The following is a 21,971-nucleotide window of genomic DNA, read 5'->3' on the forward strand; positions in this document are numbered from 1 at the left end:
TTTATTCCAAAATGAAAGGGGGATGATTGGATGAACCATCAACATCAAAATATGGAGTACCTAGTTAGTGCTTCCAACCTTGAGAAGTTTTGCATAATCTGTTTGGTGACCGCATAAAACAGAAAAAATAAGTTTTTGAAATTAAAAAAAAGCTTTTTAAAACAATAATTTAGATTTAAGATAATATAATACGAAGTATTCAAATGGCCTGAATACTGCGTACACCGTAGACAACAAAAACAAATTTTGTTTTTGCTGACGAAATCAACTTTAAAGTAAAAAAGAAAAATAAAATCCAGTCCAACATTCAGATGTTAATAATGTTTTTAGACCATTCAAAATGCATTGTACGGGGTACTACGTACAAATTTATCTTACTCCGTTTTCAACTTTTTTTTTTTAATAATTTGCTGCGTTATTGTATTAATTGGGCAATTGCAAATCATACAAAGTGCAATTATCTTATTCTACTTGTATTCTAATGTGTAATAATCTACTTTTATCTTTTAACATAGATATCAATTATAAATTAGACCATATAACACTTACAATATATTGTGAACATAATTTTAGCACTTAAATAATTAACTTAAGATCTCGCTCAAACAAAGCTCCAAATCATAGTCTAAATATTTGACAAGAATGTCAATTGAGAGATGATCGTAAAAGGGTTTGAATAAAAAAAAACTATTTACCAAATATTTTTATACAAACAAGTAAACGACTAATACATAATGAACTTATTTTTGATTTGTTATCCTCAATCTTCTACCGTTCATGGTTGGTAATTGGTTTGTTATTCTTAACCTTCCACACCTCCACAAAAGCGAGGAGACAAAGATCAAAATGACAAAATCCAATGAGAAAATCCAATGACATAAAGGTAAAATTGTAATTTTAGATTAGCTTGGAGGGAAAAAACGGCGAAACCTATTGGCATCATTTTATTTCAATTTTTGGATACTCCTTTTACTTCTTAAATTTAATCAGGCAAATCAACCATAAGAAAACACACCAAAAATCCCTATAAATTCACCGTTAGCCTCCGTTTCTGTCGGATCTTCAGAATGATATTTGAACATTAAATTGTCTTATACTTCGTATATTACAAGTTAGCTCGTTAGAATTTAGAAGATGGTTAGCGTGACATGTGATAACTCCGTAATACGGCAATTTACATAATATAAGATGAATTTTAATTACGGAGTAGAATTTACCAAATTAATTTAAAAAATAAAATATTTTTATTTAAAAAGGGGTATTTAAAAAATTCAAGTTCTTACGGTAGGTTTGACCACTGCTAAATTGGGTCCGCCTTTTATCTCTCTATCATTCCTCCACTCCGAAACTTGTTCAATTCTTAGTACTACAACTATTATTTTCCCTTTTTTTAATTTTTTCTGGCATTTGGAAAATCTTTATGACCTTTCCCCATTTCTTCTTCAGCTTTCATTTGACTTGCTGGGTTTTTCCTTTTTCCATCGCATTTTCTAATTTGCTACCAATAAAGATCATCACTTTGATTTTATGAAGTTAGCTGATTTCAGGTAATTTTTACCATTTTTTTCCCTTTTTCCCCACAGTAATTTGGGCTTAATTTGTTATTTAAGTTGGGTTTTTAATTTACATTCAAATCAAAGAAATTGAGCTGTTAGTTTGATCCATTTCGTTGGGTTTTTATGCTGGTTTTTTTTTTTTTACAGTTGTGTTTTTATCCTTTTTCTTGTAAGTTACTCCGTATTTAGGTTGTTAGTACAGTAGATTAGTTCAATTTTGGGTTCTTTTGTCAATTAATTTTGTAGCCAGGATGATTCTGTGGGTATTATGGATCTGGGTAATTTTTTTTTGGGGGGGGGGGGGGGTGTACAGAGAGTCTCAAAGGTAGTGATCCAAACGGGATTCGATTTCGGGTATTGGGTGTTACTTGTTAAGTTGTTAATAATGATGATAGGTGATTCAGATTCCTTTTAACTTTTTGCTGGCGGATATTCAGGGGGAGTTTTAGTTGAATGGATAATCAACTTTGACAATTCTTATTTGGAATTAGCATACTTTTTAGTGGAGTACTCCGTATGTGTTTGCTTGTGCTTTTAGCCAGTTTCAATAATCAATACTCAGTAAAAATAACAAGGATTAATTTTTATCAGTTGATATTCTGAAGCAATGAAATCATCTGTTGTTGAGTTCTTTACTATTGGATTCTGTTGTAGTTAGGTACTCAAAATTTGAACATACATGCAATTTTAACTCGTGCTAATGTGGTTGATCGAAATCTTCGATTTTTATGTTAGTTTGGCAGCATAAGAATGTTTAATTGGTTATAAAGTGTTGTATAAGAAAGGTCATGTAATTGCTTGAATAAAAGACTATCGAGATTCGAGAGGCAATTCCCTGCATTTTAGGTTCCATGGATATAGCTTAGGAGCTTTCATTATTAGATAAACATGATAGTCAGTTCGACATTCTATTGAGATTAAGGGTTTGACATTGTTTTGTTCTTGTTCGTACCTGAATGAATACATGTAACATGTTTTCTTGTATGTTGTTTATCGGTGTGGTGAGATTTCGGTGATTAACATAGCATCATGATATCATTTTCTGACTTTCTGCATATTTTTCAGAGGAATTTAGATTGAATTACATGGTTGAAGAGTTGTGAATAAGATGGGTTGTTTCACAGTGTTAAAAGGTAAAAAGAAGAAGAGTGATCATAGTGTACATATAAAACGTGTATTGCCCCAGGAAAGTACACCAACAACCCTTCCAGAACCACAAATCCCCAGTCACGCCCTGCAATCAGCTCCTCCGAGTTTTCGCAACAGAGGACAACCTGTTGTTCAACCCACAGATAAACTGACAAATAATAGGACTCGTGCACTTTCTGCACCATCTAGCTTCCATGGACCAGATAGAGAGTCGTTATCAACTGAATATGAAGAAAGAGAAGAGCCGAAACCCCATTTACTATTACCACAAGAACAAAGATCGCCTAGTCCACAGCCTCTACCACTTCCCTCGCCTCATGTTTCTGGTTCCCTGAAAAGTACAGGAAGCTTTAACGTGAGGAATTCAAGTGGCCCTTTATGCGCATCAGGTCCACTGCCTCTACCTCCATCAGGAACACTTCGGAACTTTTCCTACGAAGAAATTACATCTGCTTGCCACAGTATTTCTTCAGAAACTTGTACATCCGAGAGTCTTTCTTCAACTATGTTTAAGGCTTCCTTTAGGGATGTTTCTTGTACTGCCAGAAAGATCGAGGCCACCGTTACCCGTTTTTACCCTTCCGCTCAGGTGATTTGAAAATATTTGTTTTAGACTTTTAGCATTGCATTATGTGTCTAATGACTATCAATTCAAAGGTTTCTGAAGAAAGTTTATGTTGCAAGCTCGTTTTGAGGAACGTTGGTACTAACACACTGTTGTTTTTGTCTCAAAAGGGTATACGGGATTTTGTGAATGAGGTCAACACACTTGCTTCTCTTCAACATCCCAATTTATGTAAGTTGCTTGGTTATCATGCACGCGAAGGCTCTGATCAGAGGATATTGGTCTACGAAAGGCTACATCATGGAAGCTTAGATCGGCTATTATATGGTAGATCAGATGGCCCTCCAATTGATTGGAATACCAGAGTAAAAGTAGCTTTATGTGCCGCCCAAGGGCTTACCTTCTTACATGAACAAGGTCCATTCCAGGTACTTGCCACTTTTATCTTCTGGCAATGTTTGAATTGTAAGAAATATTGAATGTTCACAAACACATTTAACCTGTGACAAGTTTGCTTTCAAAATTGCAAAGCACGATATTCCATAAAAGACTTGGTTGCCTTGTAAGAATCAAGTTTAGTATTATTACCAACTTTGGGTGTTTGTCTCATCGTGGACAAACTCGGCTGATCTAAAGTCTAAACATCTGATATTGTTGATACAGTGAGTAAAAGCTTGTATGTCTGATGGAATTTATCTTCCCACTTTTGCAGGCAATGTACAATGAATTTTCAGCTGTAAATATTCAAGTTGATAAGGATTTTAGTGCAAAACTTTCTGGATATGGCTGTGTTGGCCTCCTCCCAGAAGCAGATCTCTCCAATAGCTCTTCGGTGAGTAATCCGTCTAACTCTCTTGGTTTGGTCGGGATTAAAGAATAGAACAATAGACCCCTAAGTTTGGTTGAACCATCCTCATAAAAATTGGCTTTTGCATCCTCAAGTGTTAATTTATTTGCTACCTTTCTTTCAATTCAGGCACTAGGAAATCTTTCAGTGGAGACTGTGGAGAAAGGGTTACTGACCCCTAAAAGCAACGTTTATAGCTTCGGAATCGTTCTCCTAGAAGTTCTGACTGGTAGAAAGAACATGGATAGTCGTCGATCGAAAGAAGAGAGGAACTTGGTGAAATGGAGCTGGCCATTCCTTGCAGATGAATGTAGGTTGTCTTTAATAATGGACTCACAGCTGAAAGGGAGGTTCCCCATAAAAGCAGCAAGAACAGTTGCTGATATAGCTCAAAAGTGTCTTCAGAAGGAACCTTCAGAAAGACCAACAATGAGAACGATTGTGGACAACCTCAAAACCATACAAGATATGAAATATTCATGCCGGTTTCCTCTTCAAGAACCAGCTGGAAAGCAGATGTTTCGATCACCCAGTCTACCACCACGACAAAGTTATTCTCACCCCTCGCCATCTAGGGCTCATGTATCTCCCGTCTCACCAACAAGGCTGCTCACTTTGCCCTTATCACTTCCTCCTCGTGCTTGCGCTTCACTTCTCTCACTGGATGAGATTGAACACCAGGCGCCCCGTAAATCATCATCTGTGGTGTTCCGAAGGTCTAGTGTTGAAGGCTTCTGATTGTTAATAGCTTTATTTTTTTACCCCATTTTTCTTCACCCCTCTTTTTTCTTTTTTTTTTCTTCTTTTTTTTGAGTTATACATGATTTATTATACAGTATAAATATGGTGTTCCCTGTATTTCCACTTACCTCATGAATAGCTGTGGAGGATACTGGTTTTGTAGATATTGAGTGCAAGCTCCTCTGCAGTTTATGAGATATGTGGTTTTCTTACAACCCTTTTGCCCTTGTTTGTGGAGTAATTGTTATACTTGGATCAAAATAAATTCTCAAGCTTGATCACCCTGATTGAGGTCCTGCGTCGGTCAAGTGACAAACCATGCAAATATTATACACCAATGTACATGTCGTATGACTTTTGATGATGAATTAATCATAGTTGGTTTTTTTTTTTTTTTTTTTTTTTTTTTTAATGTACGGAGTAATAAATATACTTGTTATGGTGTGTGGTCGGAGGCAATGCACGATAGAGTTAAACAAAGATGTTCAAATTGAGGAAGTTCAATAATAAAGGAGGTTGAAAAAAGAGGTTTACTAGCCAAATTAATTGCAATGTTCTTATCTTGATTCATAAATTCTTATTTACTTACAACCAATCAATTGTGGTTGACGTGAATGATTAAGGGTCTATTGCTTCTTAACCAAGGTCTTAGATTTGAGGCCTTGGGTATGGAAGAAACCTCAGCTGGGAGGGATGCTGCCAATCGAGATACCTATGCAAATTCCCGGCACACCGGATTAGAAGTTACTCCGACATATGTAAAAGTTATCAAATTTTGAGTGATAAATATTTTCATTTTAATAAAAATCATTCTTTCAAAACCACTAATAATGTATAAAGGTAACTATTCAACCCTTTATGTTTATCCATCAACTTTTTTCATAATATAAAAGTTAATAAAACTATTAAAAGTTATAAAAAACAAGGTAAAAGTTTTTCCGATGTACAATAAATTTATTACACACCTTGTGCATGCAAAATTATGTCGGATAGCAAGTTTATGATCCTCTGGGTTATGACCCGTATCTTTCGGGCCTGGCGTGATCTAGCTTGGTTGAATAAGGCCGATTGGCTTGTTTTAGCCACATAGACCGACTGGAGCTTATAGCCTTAAAATGACCCATAGGGGTATTTTTGGGTAAAGGATGCTCTACTTAGCGGTATGCTGGTAGGACATCCCGTATAGATAGATTGATGATAAAAACAGAAGATGGAAATAGAATTAAGTGCTTGTTGTTGAAAAGGCTTTGTTGTGAAATGCTGGGTTTTGCTGTAATTGTTGATAGACTTGGTACTGGACCACTGGTGGTTAGTCTTGGACTTGGACATGGACATTCAAATGTCGATCTTGTGTGGCTTTTCTTTTGTTTACAACTGCTACATTTTCCCGTAGTTCATTTGTTGCACTCTCTTTTCTTAGTCAGTTGTATTTCATTATTCTTTTTTCATGGTGTTTCTTTGGAAAGTATATTTAACAAATGTAGGCAACACCGACTAAAACCCGCCGTGGTCTAGAAAGCCTGAATCAGTTTTTCAAATCTCGACTATAGCCTATAGCCTATAGCCTATAGCCTATAGCCTATAGGTCTTCCTTGCTGTCATCTCTTTTAACAATGTGTCCAGATCACTTTTGGACAATAATTTAAAGAAATGTTAATATGACATGTATCCTGTTGCAGTGTTGCATGTACGAATGATAACTGGGTTGCTGAAGATACTTGCTTTTTTGTACTTTAACATATTTCCTCTCTCCATACAAAAGGACGTTCAAGTTCTATTAGGACCTTTCCCATATTTCCTCACTAGCTAGGGGCAACAACATATTAGCATAATCCGTTCATCCGAAAGATCATTCATTCACGTTCATTTGTTTATACAAGTTAATTTAGAAAAACACTTGTTCATTGAGAAGGTTGTGTCGAATGTTATTACATCTCCAAAGTATTTATAGGAACCTCTGCTCCGGGCATCAGACCAGAAAACGTTCAACAATGTCCCATCTTTGCCAACTTCTAGATAACTATAAAAAGTCATGATTCAGTTCATGTTGCTTCTTGAAGTAATATTTTAGTGCCCTTGCATCTCCCATACACCTTGACATACGCCGATCTAAATTAATTGCATTCCTCAAGTCTCGATTGTTGAAGGTCGTATTATCAAATCCATCACGCTCAAGAACTTGTGCACTAAAGTTCCTATTTATCCCAATTCTTGAGTAGTCATTGATGATCGCTCGCTCAAACGTTCCTTGATCAATACTTCTATAATTAACCATTAACCTACTACAAGAAGGAGTGAGTTCATGGTTATACTTCAGGTCACACTTGGCTATCTCAAACTTTCCATCCCTCATAATCCCATACACAAACATCTTGCAACCAGTGACATTACAACCTTCAGTTCTTGCCAACCCCCCCCTCTTACATTTAAATCTGATACGTTTCATCATATATGGCTTTGCCTCTTTATCTCCTACGCCATTTTTACATACTCCAGTGTCCTTAAACTCTTTCAGCAAATCACTGCTTTTTATAAAAAGCTAGAACCGTTCCTTATAAGCATATTCTTGGCAAAATCTACTAAAGTCGTCTCCTGATACAAAGCACATCCCTTCTCTAGGTGCATTCGAGTTGTTAGAAATTGATTCACCTTCTACTATATCTCCTTCTTCTACATCACCACTTTCATTCAGGTCTATGGCTAATTTATGATGCTCCTCGATATTCTCCATCACTCTGCCATTAAACAGATATAATTTAAATGTATACTAATTTTTTCATTTAAACCATAAATCTAGAATTTATCATAATATGCATGCAGGTACATCATACTAAATGTCATTTTCAGTAATTAATGGATCATACTAAAATAAAGCACGTTGTCACCCCTACTATGCTATCAATGGCTTCGACAACTTCGCCACGCAAACTTCACAAATTTTTTAATCCCATATTAACCTAATAAGTAATAACCACTATTGATAATTATTACAACAATCTCGAATTACCTTACATTTTAATTTGATAATAAATACCTAGTAAAATCACGTCAATTGCGAAATTTAACAAAACCAAATTTGCGATATCGATGGAAAAGTACCAGCTCTCAGTTGTGGCCGAACTGTTGCTGTCCTCATAATTTGATTCTCTCCGGTGCCGCGGAATTTCCCTTCACAATGATTGCCGTCGATGATGGTGTCGATTTTGATTTCCCAGGCCAAGGTGTAGTTTTTTGGGGTTAAGGGTTATAATTAATTAGTGTTAAATTCTAGAATAACTAATTTAGGGAAGATAATGGTGTCTGAAAATAATTAATTTCAATATTTTGTTTTTTATTGTGGAGCAACAATTGGCGCCAAGGGGAGGAGGAGTGAAAAAGGCGCAATTTCCCAAAAATTTTCCCAAACTCATTTTCTCCCACGTTGGTGGCGCTAGTCACAAAAACTTTGGGCCAATTAAGTAGTTATGTACCAGGGTACAATACTATTTGGTAACCTGAAAGTACACTTAGCCTTTTCGGTATTAGTAAGGTGTTCATTTAGAGGAAGTCCAAATACATGTCAGGCATGCATTTGCTATTACATGCCAACCCCAAATAAAAAGGTAAATGTAAATGTTAAATATTTTTGGGGGAAATGTATAACGGAATTGTAAATTTGTAAAACGGGGTGGTGATTTGGCATTGCTGAGTTGACAAATCATTTACCCCCTTTCCCTTAGTTCTTCTCTCACTTACTGGGTTCCAATTTTTCGAACACCACCATTTTCATTTGAGAATTTTGAACACAGAACTTCCAAAAAAAAAAAATCCAGACCCATTTTCATCTTCTTGTTCTCCTCTTCTTCTTCATCCACGTTTGGTGAGATTTTATGTGGGGGTTAGTTTAAGTTGTTCCATATTGTTAATTTCGGAAATGGAGAGCAGTGGGGCTGAAATTGGTGACGAAATTGGTGACGAAAATGTTGGGGAATACAGTTAAACATAATAACATGTGCGGAAACAATCCCCAAAGCCAGGAAGCATGTATAAAGCACAGATTAAGCATACTTACGTTTGAAGCGTGTTTTCCACAAATTTGTCAACGAACACGAACTTAGAACTCCACTTGTCGTTCCTCTACTTGGTTCACCGACATGCTCAGATCCGTCTTGACAACCGTAGCTTAGACAATCATTCAAGAGTTTGTGCTTTTGGGAATAACAATTCTAATGGAGGCACAAAGAGTTTAGGGTTTCTCTTGCCTTAGGTTAGAATCTGATTTTTGCATTAGGTTATTGGAAAACGTGTGTTGGAATAATATTATAACCCTTAGGTTATAATATCAACCGGCCAAGGCACAAAGGCCATGCGCCAGCCAGCTTCGTCCGCGCAAGCCCATACGCGCACAGCCACATAGGCGCTGGGCCTTGGGCCGCGCTGTGTGCGCTGCTGCTGCTGTTCCTCGCGTGCGCGCGCGCCCAGCCAAGGCATGAGCCTTGCGCGCTGGCTCGCTGCTACGCCTAGTGGGCCTTGCGCGCTTGCACGCCTTGGCTCGTTGGGCTGGCAGCGTTGCCTCCTCGTATCCGTGATTAATATATTTCCGATATATTATTTATCGTTTCGTATACGACGAATCACCGTCGTACGATACGATTTATTCGTTTCGCCTAGCTTACGAATATTCGCGATACGATATACAATTCCGATGCAAGGTCGTATCGTATAATACGTTTTCCAACTAATTCCCGAAAAGCTATTAAATGAATTTCCGATTCATTTAATCCGGTGATCTGTTACATGCCATTGGTGTGACCTTGTAGGTTCAGTCAAGAGTAAGATGTGAGCTTAATATTCATTAGAACTCACTGATCGGAAGCATTGCTCCAGCTAGCTGTTCCGATCACTTGATCTCACTGAATTAATTGTTCGCAATTAATCTGAACCTTGGTATTAGACTAAATGCACCTTGGTTGAAGGACATATTTCCTTCAGTCTCCCACTTGTCATTCAGACAAGTGTGCATTCACATTCCTTTGTCACTTAGTGTTACTTACTGAACATAAGGTAAGATCCAAGCCATCCTTATTAGGTCCAGAAGTGTTTCTCGGATTACAGAGTTCAACTGTCAAACTTTTGCAGAAGGTTAAGCCTAACCATTCTGAGCACGGCCATGCATTTTACAGTATCTAACTTTCCGAGAGGCTTTGTTACACAACAACACCATATCCTATCAAAGAAGGAGGACAATCCATTCTTGCAATCTATGAACACTCACTTTGATTCATAGTACGCCCAATAACTGCTTTTATAGCCTCCTTTTACGGTGCGACGTTTAGCTAGTATCAAAGCGAACTAATTCTCAAACGAGCAGACATAATCGCTCATGTTCTGAGGAACGGTTTCTAATCACCATTAATGAGAACTACCTATGACATGACTTTAATCTCTTAAAGTGTTCTCATGGTCAATCCGATACAAGATCCAATAACTATCTATGCAAAAGATTCTGACATCCAGTCACTCTAGTTCAAGAAACAGAACTAAGTAATCTACTTGCAATCTAATCTTCATTAGTCATTGGTCGTCCACCTTTCAATGACCTGGATTAGGGATCCTTTTGTGATTTCAATATTCAAGTTCACTTATGGGTGTTTCTTTGTCGAAGAATCCATCTTGACATCCCATTTGAATGATTTGAATCACATGGACTTATCATTTAATACTAAACCAAGATTAAATGAACTATGAAATATAATTTCATAAATGATAAATGTTTAAACCAAATGCTTACCAATTTGTGGGCCTCTAACCCAAAATCAAGCATTTAATGTTTTACAGATATAGGCCTTTCACCCAATACTTAAAACATTCATGGAACTCAAACTTGATTCCATATCTGCATATAAATGTTGTGTATCATTCAATGTAGAGGTTTAGTTTATCATACTTTGCTATCCTTAGCATCTTTTCTATCGAAAGCCTTTCGATGTAAGATGAAAAGATCTTTGAATATGTTTCTAGAATGATCTAGTCTTTCGTTGCTGTTTAGAATGATAATCATATCTAAATTAGAAAATCATCCAGGTAGCAGACTTGTGATCAACCTGAGTTCATTGAAGAACTCCCACTAAAAACAATTCCTTTCATTGCTTCTTAGGCAACAATGAATTCATTTCAATTATGTAGAATTTCAAATGATGCTTCCTTTTGGAATAATGCTCCAACCAGTTCACATAGATGTGGGAGATACATCTTTCAACTGAGAACTTGAAAACTAATCATTGATTCAGTTTCCCATGCATCACATATGGTTTGGAACCTATGTTACCACCTTTTAATCACGACGCCTAATTGTCCGTGTATGTTTGTGGTTTGCCTAACAACAAGATTCAACTTTTGCTTAGGCAAATGCATGTAGCATCAAAACTTTAGTTATCTTCACTTCCTCTTATCAAGTTCTCATCCTACATGTCCAAATGTATTGGATGTTCTTGATACTATTACAATGATCTTTGATCCAGATCAATAGAGATTGGTATAAACTCGTCACGATCCAATGTTCACGAGTTATCTTGGCGATCTATATATCACATTATACATTATTGATTGTAATGCAAAAACCATTCGCATTTTAAAATCCATCCATGTAACTTTTAGCTTCATTCTGTTTCAAGAGACACTGAATCTTGCTAAAATCTTGGCATTGCCATGTGATATAAGGTGAAGGCACCTCTTCAAGGTCCTTCATGCTTAACTTTAGTGATAACAACCTAGCTTTATACTTAGTTAAAACATTCATAACTTAGACTTACTCATATGGGTTGAGAGTCTCTTTTGAGTCTCTCTATTGTGTTTGATTTAGTAATTACTTTTACAGAATCCAAACAACGCTTTAGATCCTATCCAATAGATCTTTAACCCAGTATGTTCTAAGTTTCGCCATGGTTCTAATAAAATACTTTCAAATCTAACCATTTAGAACTTGAATGTCATTTTCAATAGAGAGATATGTATCTCATATATAGAACCAATAAATTTGACTTAGCTCCCACTAAACTAGTCATCTATAAGATGATCCATATTTTCATAAAGCTATGATTGCTCAATAGCCTTTTAGACAAATATGGTCCAATTCCCACTTGCATGCTTTAATCTACGAATAGATTTCTTAAGCTTGCTCTTTTATCTAGCATCCAAAACTTTTACATTGTTTGATGTACACAATTCCTTTCTACAAGTCCAATTGACTAAGGTGTTTTATTTTTCCAATTGCCATATGCAATGATTACTAGATTTATCCAAAATAGTTCAAGCATTCCGACTTGGTGAAAAAGATTTCAACATTATCAACGCCGTGAAGTTGTTTACAATCTTAAACCACCAATCTAGCTTTTATTTTGTATGTGTATACAATATCATCTCTGTATGTTTTGAAAACATGTTTGCAACCAATGGGAGTAAACCCTTTATACAAATCAACGTTGTATGTTTAGAAAACATGTTTGCAACCAATGGGAGTGAACCCTTTATGCAAATCAACCAAATCATAGATTTGATTCTTCAAGATGAAGGTACTTTGGATGAAATGGCCTCAAACCATTTTGTATGGCCTCGAACCATACTTGGGAATTTTTAATTCGTCGTAGCTAACCTGTAAGTCGTATGTTTTTGAAGCACTTTCCAAAGTCTTCATAGTTTTCATTCCTCAAGATATCTATGTATCTATCTTGGTTGAATTCTATTCCTTATACGATTTACTTAGGTATTGAACATCAAACGTTAGTGTCTATAAAGACATTACTCAACTCCTTTGAGTATTAGGATTCTCTTGAAGCACTTCTAAAGTCTTTATGAAGCACTTTCAAAGGCTTCTAAGTACGGAGCTTTTCCAAAGACTCCTAAGTATCCTACATTTGTTTGTTGCTTGACACGAAGTCCATTCGAGGTCATTTTTCTCCCACTTGCCTTTTTGGAAATATGATGGTTTCCTAAAAGACATTATCTTAAGCAACAACCATATGTTCTCAGATTTGTGGTAGAATCAATACCTTTTAATTCTATGAGTCGCTCAAAAAGAAACATATATCGATCTATCCTTGAGTTTGTTTGATGTAAACACTAACTCCCACTGGGTTCGACAACCCTAGATATATATGTACTGAAAAGATGTGCTGAACCGAAGTTCAATCCTTATGACATCTTATCCTTAGCTTTGACAACTTTGTTTAGTGTGAAAGTCACTTGAGAGTGTAATTAGAAACTATATAGGAAAATAGTCGTGATTATCGTTAATCGAATAGATTCCGATTTCTCCATTTGGACATACCATATTCTTATGGAGCTTCGATTGTCATATTGCCATATAAACAATCTAGATAATCTTTCTTGGCTCATGAAAACATCACCTTGACCCAGCCTAGATGTTCCAAAATTCTTGCCAAGTTGATTTTATACCCTTTTGTGAATCGCATTGAAGCATTTCACATATTTCACGTTGAGTAAATATAGCCATATTTTCTCAAATTCATGTGAAATAGGTAAGTCATAAAATCCATCTTTGGCCCATGAACTTCATTGTCTAGAAACTTCTAACAATAGTCCATTCTTATGTCATGTTCAACAAGCAAGACCCACTTGTCTTAAATTAACCAACTTTCAGAAATCCATGCCATGGAATCTTAGAATGTTGACTTGTTGATATGGTCGTATGACATTGCCAAAGATATGTGGAACACAAATCAAATGTTTGATTTGAACCTTCTGAAGTTTGAGTGTGAAGAGATTCTTTTGTTTATTAATCAACCATATGACTCAACCCTTAAGTGACCATTTCATTCAAATAAACACTCAAAGAATGTTTTTATTTACTTTGAATGTGAGTCTTTCCGTTGTCAAAACAGAAATTGATTATGATGATTAATGGAACATAATACCATTAAGTTCCAGCCTTTAGAAGGACTTTAAAACAAACATGATGACCCTACAATTAATGTAGCACAACTTTGCTTCATTTCCCACTTGTAGGTCAATAACCAGACTTAGCTCCCGGAATTTGAGTTCTTAACAAGAGTTTAGAACCTCAAGCGGTAATCTAATACCATAGGAGTTTATTTGCTAAGTCATTTCTCTTTAACATAAACTTCAAGGTAGAAATTGAATATTGAATTCATTTCTTTTGTTCCCCTTTCCTATCCTTTCTAGCATGTTTTCTTATAGTCCTAAAGATTTTACACTTTGCTTGATATTCTTACTTTGTTACGCTTACAAAGTCCCTTTCTTTTGTTCACTTTTAATGACAACATCCAATGAGTCTAATTCATTATCGAATCAAAAGAAAATTGGTTGTTAACCATTGGTTATACATGAGTCTTTAACTCAAAACTTCATTATTCCAAAACTACCCAGTTTTCTGAATATATGAGGTCCAATTGGTCTACCATTCAAATTCTAGTTTGAAAACAACCATGAAGATCACTATAAGAAAATAGCATTCAAGATACGCTCTCATTCTCTTTTTCTTTGAGAATCGCTCTCAAAATTAGTTACCAATCGATCGAGGAAATATCGCAATTCTATTGTCCGAACGCAATAAGGTTGAAGATGTACTATTCTACAGAATGAACTAGCAAAGAAAACATTTATCATACTTTAATAACTTGAAATAAAAGCATTCACGCAATCATCAAAGCTATTAAACATTTCATTCATGCAAAAATAAAACATGGTCCAAAAATGAATGAAACGATTCCAAGACCCCAAAAGTCCTAAATCCTTAAGCAGCTTTAGCATGTCTTAAGTAGTTTAAGATTTTAGGTAAGCAAAACCTATTGCTAGTAATCTCCAAATTACTCTTGGTTAATAAATTAATGCCATAATTTATCCTATTGCCACAACATAATGCCATTGTTGTTTGAGCTGTAACCACAATCACCGTGCTCCTTTAGGACGCCTTACCACCTAAGTCAACTAAAATAGCACCTCGCTTTAGCGTAAACCTACTACCTTAGATCCTTAGATCCTTAGATTTTTGTAAGTGCTTGATTTGGAAGGCAATTTTTAAACTCAATATTACTTGGACCTAGTTGTTTCTATGTTGGTTCGATAATTTAGTGAACTTAATCTAATCGAGTCATATGAAACAACCTATTCATGCAAAGCATACATACATTCATACATTCACGCATAATATATATATATATATATATATATATATATATATATATATATATATATATATATATATATATATATATATATATATATATATATATAGAGAGAGAGAGAGAGAGAGAGAGAGAGAGAGAGAGAGAGAGAGAGAGAGAGAGAGAGAGAGAGAGAAAGGCTCCCGTAAGAACACTTCTTACGGTGAGAACACTTCCTTACGGTAAGAACACTTCCCATACCGTTGGATTGTTTCTAATCTGACCGCCCAAAATGAATCGATTTTAACAAATCTGGACCTTTAAATATTTTAAATGTTACATTAAAAACAAAAAAAAAACAAAAAAAACCAGATTTTTGTCTCTCTCCTTTCTCTTTCTTTCTCTCTCTCTTCACTTCCTCTTATAGATTCAGATTTTTCTCTCTCCACCACCAACAGTCGCCGGTCGTTCGTAGCCACCACAACTCTGGCCGCCACTTCTCGCCTCTCTCCACCGCTGCTGTTCTCCTTTCGCCGCCGCCGGTCACACGTAGCCAGAAATCGCCGCCGGTCGCACGTAGCCAAAAATCGCTGGTGTTCGGAATCGCGTGTAGCCACCACGAACATCCGGCTCAGCGCCGCTCTGTGATCACCGCTCTCCGCCGTTCTTTGATCGCCGCTCGCCGCCTCTATCTCCACTCGCCTCCTCTCTCCGATCTGCACTCGCTGCAATTCTATCGCAGTCGCCAAACAAAAAATCGAAATCGATTTATCAATCGATTTAACTGCTGGTAATTCGATTTTGATTTCGAATTCTGTCTGATTTCTTCGATTTCTTCGGATTCTAAAATTAGTGGATTGATATTCTCTGAGATTCTAAAATCAATCGATTATAAAATCAATTGATTTCTTCGTTTCTAAAATCAATCGATTCTTCGATTCTTACATCAATCGATTTCTCAATTCAAAAATTAAAATCGATTTCAATTTAGGTGGCCGCGAATCAGATCTTTTGAGCGTATGTCGGAATTTGGAACACTGTTTGATAGAGTTAGAACATGTTTGAATAAAATTTGAACACGGTTGAATAAAGTTAATCATTTCTCGTTTGAGCGTATATCGGGATTTGAACACTGTTTGATGAAGTTATAACATGTTTGAATAAAATTTGAACACGATTGAATAAAGTTAGTACATGCTTGAATAAATTTAGAACAAATTTGATTAAAGTTAGAACATTTTTGAATAAAGTTAGACATGCTTGAATAAAGTTAGAACATAACATGCTTAAATAAATTTATAACATGTTTAATAATTTTAGAACATGCTTGAATTAATTTATAACATGTTGAAAGGATTTAGAAATGCTTGAATAAATTTTGAACACTTTTGAATAAAGTTAGAACATGCTTGAATAAAGTTTGAAATACGGTTGAATAAAGTTAGAACATGGTTGAATAAATTTATAACATGTTTAATAATTTTATAACATGCTTGAATTAATTTAGAACATGTTTGGATAAATTTAGAAAGCTTGAATAAATTTAGAACATGTTAGAATAAATTTAGAACATGTTAGAATAAATTTAGAACATGCTTGAATGAGTTTAGAACATGTTTAATAATTTTAGAACATGTTTGAATTAATTTTGAAACACGGTTGAATAAAGTTAGAACATGCTGAAAGCTTGAATAAATTTATGCTTGAATAAATTTATAACATGATTAATAATTTAGAACATGCTTGAATTAATTTAGAACATGAGCTTGACATTTTAGAACATGTACATATGTATATGTGTTGACTAAGTTCTAATATTCTAAATTTAGAACATTTTTGAATAAATTTAGAACATTCTTGAATAAATTTAGAACATGGTTGAACAAATTTAGAACATCGTTAAATAAATTTAGAACATGAGCTTGAAAATTTAGAACATGCTTGAATTAATTTAGAACAAGAGCTTAAAAATTTAGAACATGGTTGAATAAAATTAAAACATACTTGAATGAATTTAGAACATGGTTGAACAAATTTAGAACATCGTTGAATACATTTAGAACATGGTTTAATAAACTTAGAACATGGTTGAATAAATTTAGAACATAGTTGAATAAATTTAGAACATAGTTGAACAAATTTAGAACATGGTTGAACAAATTTAGAACATGTTTGAATAAATTTAGAACATGTTTGAATAAATTTATGGTTGAACAAATTTATAACATGATTGAGCAAATTTAGAACATGGTTGAACAAATTTAGAACATGGAGAGTGAAAAAGTGTTCTTACCGTAAGAAGTGTTCTTACATAAGGAGGTGTTCTTACCGGATCCCTCCATATTTATATATATATTAAATTGCATATATATATATATATATATATATATATATATATATATATATATATATATATATATATATATATATATATATATATATATATATATATATATATATATATATATATATATATATATATATATATATATATATATATATATTAAATTGCATAAATAAATGGTGATCTAGTATGGCCCGAAACATCTTGTCTTGAAGCATCCAATCTTCATCACCTCCTTGTTAGCTTGGCATCGTCTTGAATCTTCGTTCAAATGCTAACTTAAAGTTCTAAAATTAGAAATACTTGAAAATAATAAAATTACATCAAAATTTCCATGGTACGCAGACCATATTTAACACTTTGCATTCAAAGATAGAACGGTACGCAGACCGTATTTAACTATCCTAAATGGCCATACTAGTCACTTGGAGTACCTGGATTACATAAAATATATATTCTATGCATTCACCCATTCGTGTGCTAAAACGAATGGCCCATATAAATATGCAAGTATTTACGTGAATTAATTAAAATTCACGTTCACATAAACGCGTCCTAAAAGATTAATCAATTTCCAAATTATTAATCCTTAGACTTTATTCTAATTAAACATGAATTTAATCAAAATAATGCGACCTACGAAAATAATTAAAAATAATTATTTCATTTTAATTTCATTTAGTGGCTCCCACTCAAACCAATAATTATTCCGGATAATTAATTATGAAATATTAAATTAAAACTCGCGGCCCAGCCCAAGCAAATAAAATATTAAATTAAATATTCCGTTAGCCCAAATTAATGCAAATATGCGAAGCCCAACGAAATAAATAATTTTCAACGAAAAAGTTCAATTACGTAGTTGGGCTAGGCTTGTGCCCAGCCCAATGCCCTTGTGTGTGGCCCATGATGCGCACGAGCAAGCTCGCACACCCCAGGCCTTCGCGCGCGCGCGTGCCCGCAGCTGTCGCTGCCCCTGCGCTGCGTGTTGTGCCTTCGTGCGCTGGACGTCGCAGGGCCTTGTGCCTTGCTTCGTCGCAGCCCCTTGCAAGCAATGCCTTCCCCTTCCTCGCCCAGCGCGCACGAGGCACGCAGCACGCTTGCTGCTGCACGTGTCGCTGCGTCTCGGCCAATGCATAGCAGCCCCTATGGCTCGACGAGCCATACGTCCACCACACTTGTGTTCGTGCCTTTGGTTCGTGATACGGACCAACTTAATTAAAATAAATTTAATTTCACGAACTTGCATTAATATTATTTTTCAAAAGTTACGATTTTTATTTTCGAAAAACAACGATTTTTAACGATTTAATAAACTCCAACGACAATCCAATTTCGTAAAATTATTAAATCAAGGGCTAAAAATATTCAAACTTTTAAGAACGAACGAATCAACATTAAAGTTTGAACTTTTAATTAATAAAATCCGAAGCTTTAAATCGTTCATTAACATTTAAATTTCAGATTTTTAATAATTTGGTTTAAGTGCGATTAAAATTAACGAAACCATTCAAATTTTAATCCAATAATTTTTAAAATTAGCCACTGACCCATGAAATTATATCCCCTTTCCCAATCAACCGAATTATTAAACCAAAATTAAGTAAAATTCAATTAGGGTTTCAAATTTTACGAATTGGGGAAAGGCAAATTTAGGGTTTATACTTATCGAAAAAATATGAAATGTTTACCATAGATCAAGAATATACCCAGAAACAATGTGTCAAAATTTCAAGCAATTCCAAGTAGTTTAGGTCGAACTTTTAATTGAATTGTTGTTCGACACTTTTAATTTTTAATGAAAAATTAACAAAAACGCCCAAAAAACGACACTTCGAGGCCTGTTTTTGCAATTCCGTTCACATGAGTTGATCTTAGAAAATCCTTTTCAATCAGATTAGGGTTTTAAAACTCGAAAAAACGAATATTTTTGATTTCGGACCTGATTATTACGCAATTCATCCAATAATTCGCAAAAATCCCGAAAATTCAACAAAAAATTCAAAATTTTCGACAAATGCAAAAACAATAAATCATGCTAATTCATGCTTTGAATACATAAGGCTCATGATACCACTGTTGGGGAATACAGTTAAACATAATAACATGTGCGGAAACAATCCCCAAAGTCAGGAAGCATGTATAAAGCACAGATTAAGCATACTTACGTTTGAAGCGTGTTTTCCACAAATTTGTCAACGAACACGAACTTAGAACTCCACTTGTCGTTCCTCTACTTGGTTCACTGACATGCTCAGATCCGTCTTGACAACCGTAGCTTAGACAATCATTCAAGAGTTTGTGCTTTTGGGAATAACAATTCTAATGGAGGCACAGAGAGTTTAGGGTTTCTCTTGCCTTAGGTTAGAATCTGATTTTTGCATTAGGTTATTGGAAAACGTGTGTTGGAATAATATTATAACCCTTACGTTATAATATCAACCGGCCAAGGCACAAAGGTCATGCGCCAGCCAGCTTCGTCCGCGCACAGCCACATAGGCGCTGGGCCTTGGGCCGCACTGTGTGCGCTGCTGCTGCTGTTCCTCGCGTGCGCGCTCGCGCCCAGCCAAGGCATGGGCCTTGCGCGCTGGCTCGCTTCTACGCCCAGTGGGCCTTGCGCGCTGGCTCGCTGCTACGCCCAGTGGGCCTTGCGCGCTTGCACGCCTTGGCTGGCAGCGTTGCCTCCTCGTATCCGCGATTAATATATTTCCGATATATTATTTATCGTTTCGTATACGACGAATCACCGTCGCAGGATACGATTTATTCGTTTCGCCTAGCTTACGAATATTCGCGATACGATATACGATTCCGATGCAAGGTCGTATCGTATAATACGTTTTCCAACTAATTCCCGAAAAGCTAGTAAATGATTTTTCGATTCATTTAATCCGGTGATCTGTTACATGCCATTGGTGTGACCTTGTAGGTTCAGTCAAGAGTAAGCTGTGAGCTTAATATTCATTAGAACTCACTGATCGCAAGCATTGCTTTAGCTAGCTGTTCCGATCACTTGATCTCACTGAATTAATTGTTCGCAATTAATCTGAACCTTGGTATTAGACTAAATGCACCTTGGTTGAAGGACATATTTCCTTCAGAAAATGGTGAAGGTAGTCGCGAGGTTGAAGGAGAAGAAGAAGAAGAAGAAGAAGAAGAAGAAGAAGAAGAAGAAGAAGAAGAAGAAGACTTCATATGGAGGTACGAACCACAATCCTCCTCCGACGAAGAGGTATGAATCTGGATCTGTTCTATAAATTATCCATTCGTTTTGTCCAAAAAAATATAGAAATGTTCATCTTCTTCTTCTGGTTCTCCTCTTCTTCTTCCTCGACATTTGATTAATTGGTGGATAAGCTTTATTTTTTCAGTTGGGGGTTAGCTTAAAAGTAATCCATTAATATTAATTTCGGAAATGGATGAGGGCAGTGGGGCTGGCACAGGCGGAGGCTGAAAATGGTGACAACGGTTGTCGCGAGGTTGATGAAGAAGAAGAGTTCATATGGAGGATGAATGACACTCTATTGGCCAAAATGGTATTCATTTATATAAAAAAGGCACAAGTCATCCCAAAAATGGCATTCAAATATTATCATTTTTATGTTTATTTAAGTACTTGGAATTTCATCCAAAATAGTACTCATTTATCCAAAATGACACTCATTTAGCCAAAATAGTATTCTTAAATATATCAAATGGCACTTAGTCACCTAAAAATGGCACTTATTTATCCAAAATGGTATGTAAAATGGCACTTATTCACAAAAAGAGGTATTCATTTTTCAAATATGGTGTTAGTGTAACCAAAAATGGTATTCTTTAATACACTTTGAAATGTTATGTTTGATATAAGGATTATTATCATAATCCACTAACAATATAGAAATTGTAATTGGAATGAATAACTTTAATTGAATCCTAAACCAAATTTTACACCATGTTCCCTAAAAACTAAACCTAAACACCCTAAACCCTAACCCTAAAGCCTAACCCTAAACCCTAAACCATAACCCTATCGAGTGATTAACCATGATTCTTATGTCGAATCATAAATCAAATCATTGAATCAAATCATTAACCATATTTTATTGATTAAAATATGATTCCTAAGTCATTAACCATGTTCGATTGACTAACCATGATTCTTAAGTCGAATCATATATTGAATCATTAGAATGATTAACCCATCCAAGATTCTTAAGCCGAATCATAAATCGAATCATCATCCTTATTCGAATGATTAACCATGAATCTTATGTCTAATCATAAATCGAATCGTTAAATCGTATCGTTAAACCGAATCATTAATAACTATTAACCCTAGTTCATGGAATCGAATCGTCATTAATCAACCTTATTAATTTGAATCATTAACTTCAATTCATCGTAGAATCGAAACATGAATCATAATTCATCCTATGATTCAAATTATTTAACTCTTAATTATAATTATTAACCCTAAATTCAAAATTAACCATATTTCGCTCTTAACCATTTTCCAAAATGGTATTTAAATAGATAAAAATGGTATTATTTTATGAAAAATGATATTCATTATTTTATAAAGGAAGCAAATTATGAAAAATGGTATTTAATATTCTAAACTGATACTAGTGTTTGAAATTGGTATTAAATTACCATTAAAATG

At 35.1% G+C, this 21,971-nt stretch overlaps 1 protein-coding gene across 1 annotated transcript; it reads left to right on the forward strand.

Annotated features, from left to right (window-relative positions):
- Positions 1–1,281: 1,281 nt before the first annotated feature.
- Positions 1,282–5,249, forward strand: LOC110791460 (probable serine/threonine-protein kinase PBL1). Its single transcript, XM_021996207.2, has 5 exons — positions 1,282–1,547; positions 2,622–3,294; positions 3,441–3,698; positions 3,983–4,102; positions 4,247–5,249. Exons 2-5 carry the CDS (start codon positions 2,665–2,667, stop codon positions 4,853–4,855), a joined length of 1,617 nt encoding a protein of 538 aa, XP_021851899.1. The 5' UTR covers positions 1,282–1,547; positions 2,622–2,664; the 3' UTR covers positions 4,856–5,249.
- Positions 5,250–21,971: the final 16,722 nt, after the last annotated feature.

This window comes from Spinacia oleracea, chromosome 5 (genome assembly GCF_020520425.1).
Source record: "Spinacia oleracea cultivar Varoflay chromosome 5, BTI_SOV_V1, whole genome shotgun sequence".
Taxonomy (NCBI): domain Eukaryota; kingdom Viridiplantae; phylum Streptophyta; class Magnoliopsida; order Caryophyllales; family Amaranthaceae; genus Spinacia; species Spinacia oleracea.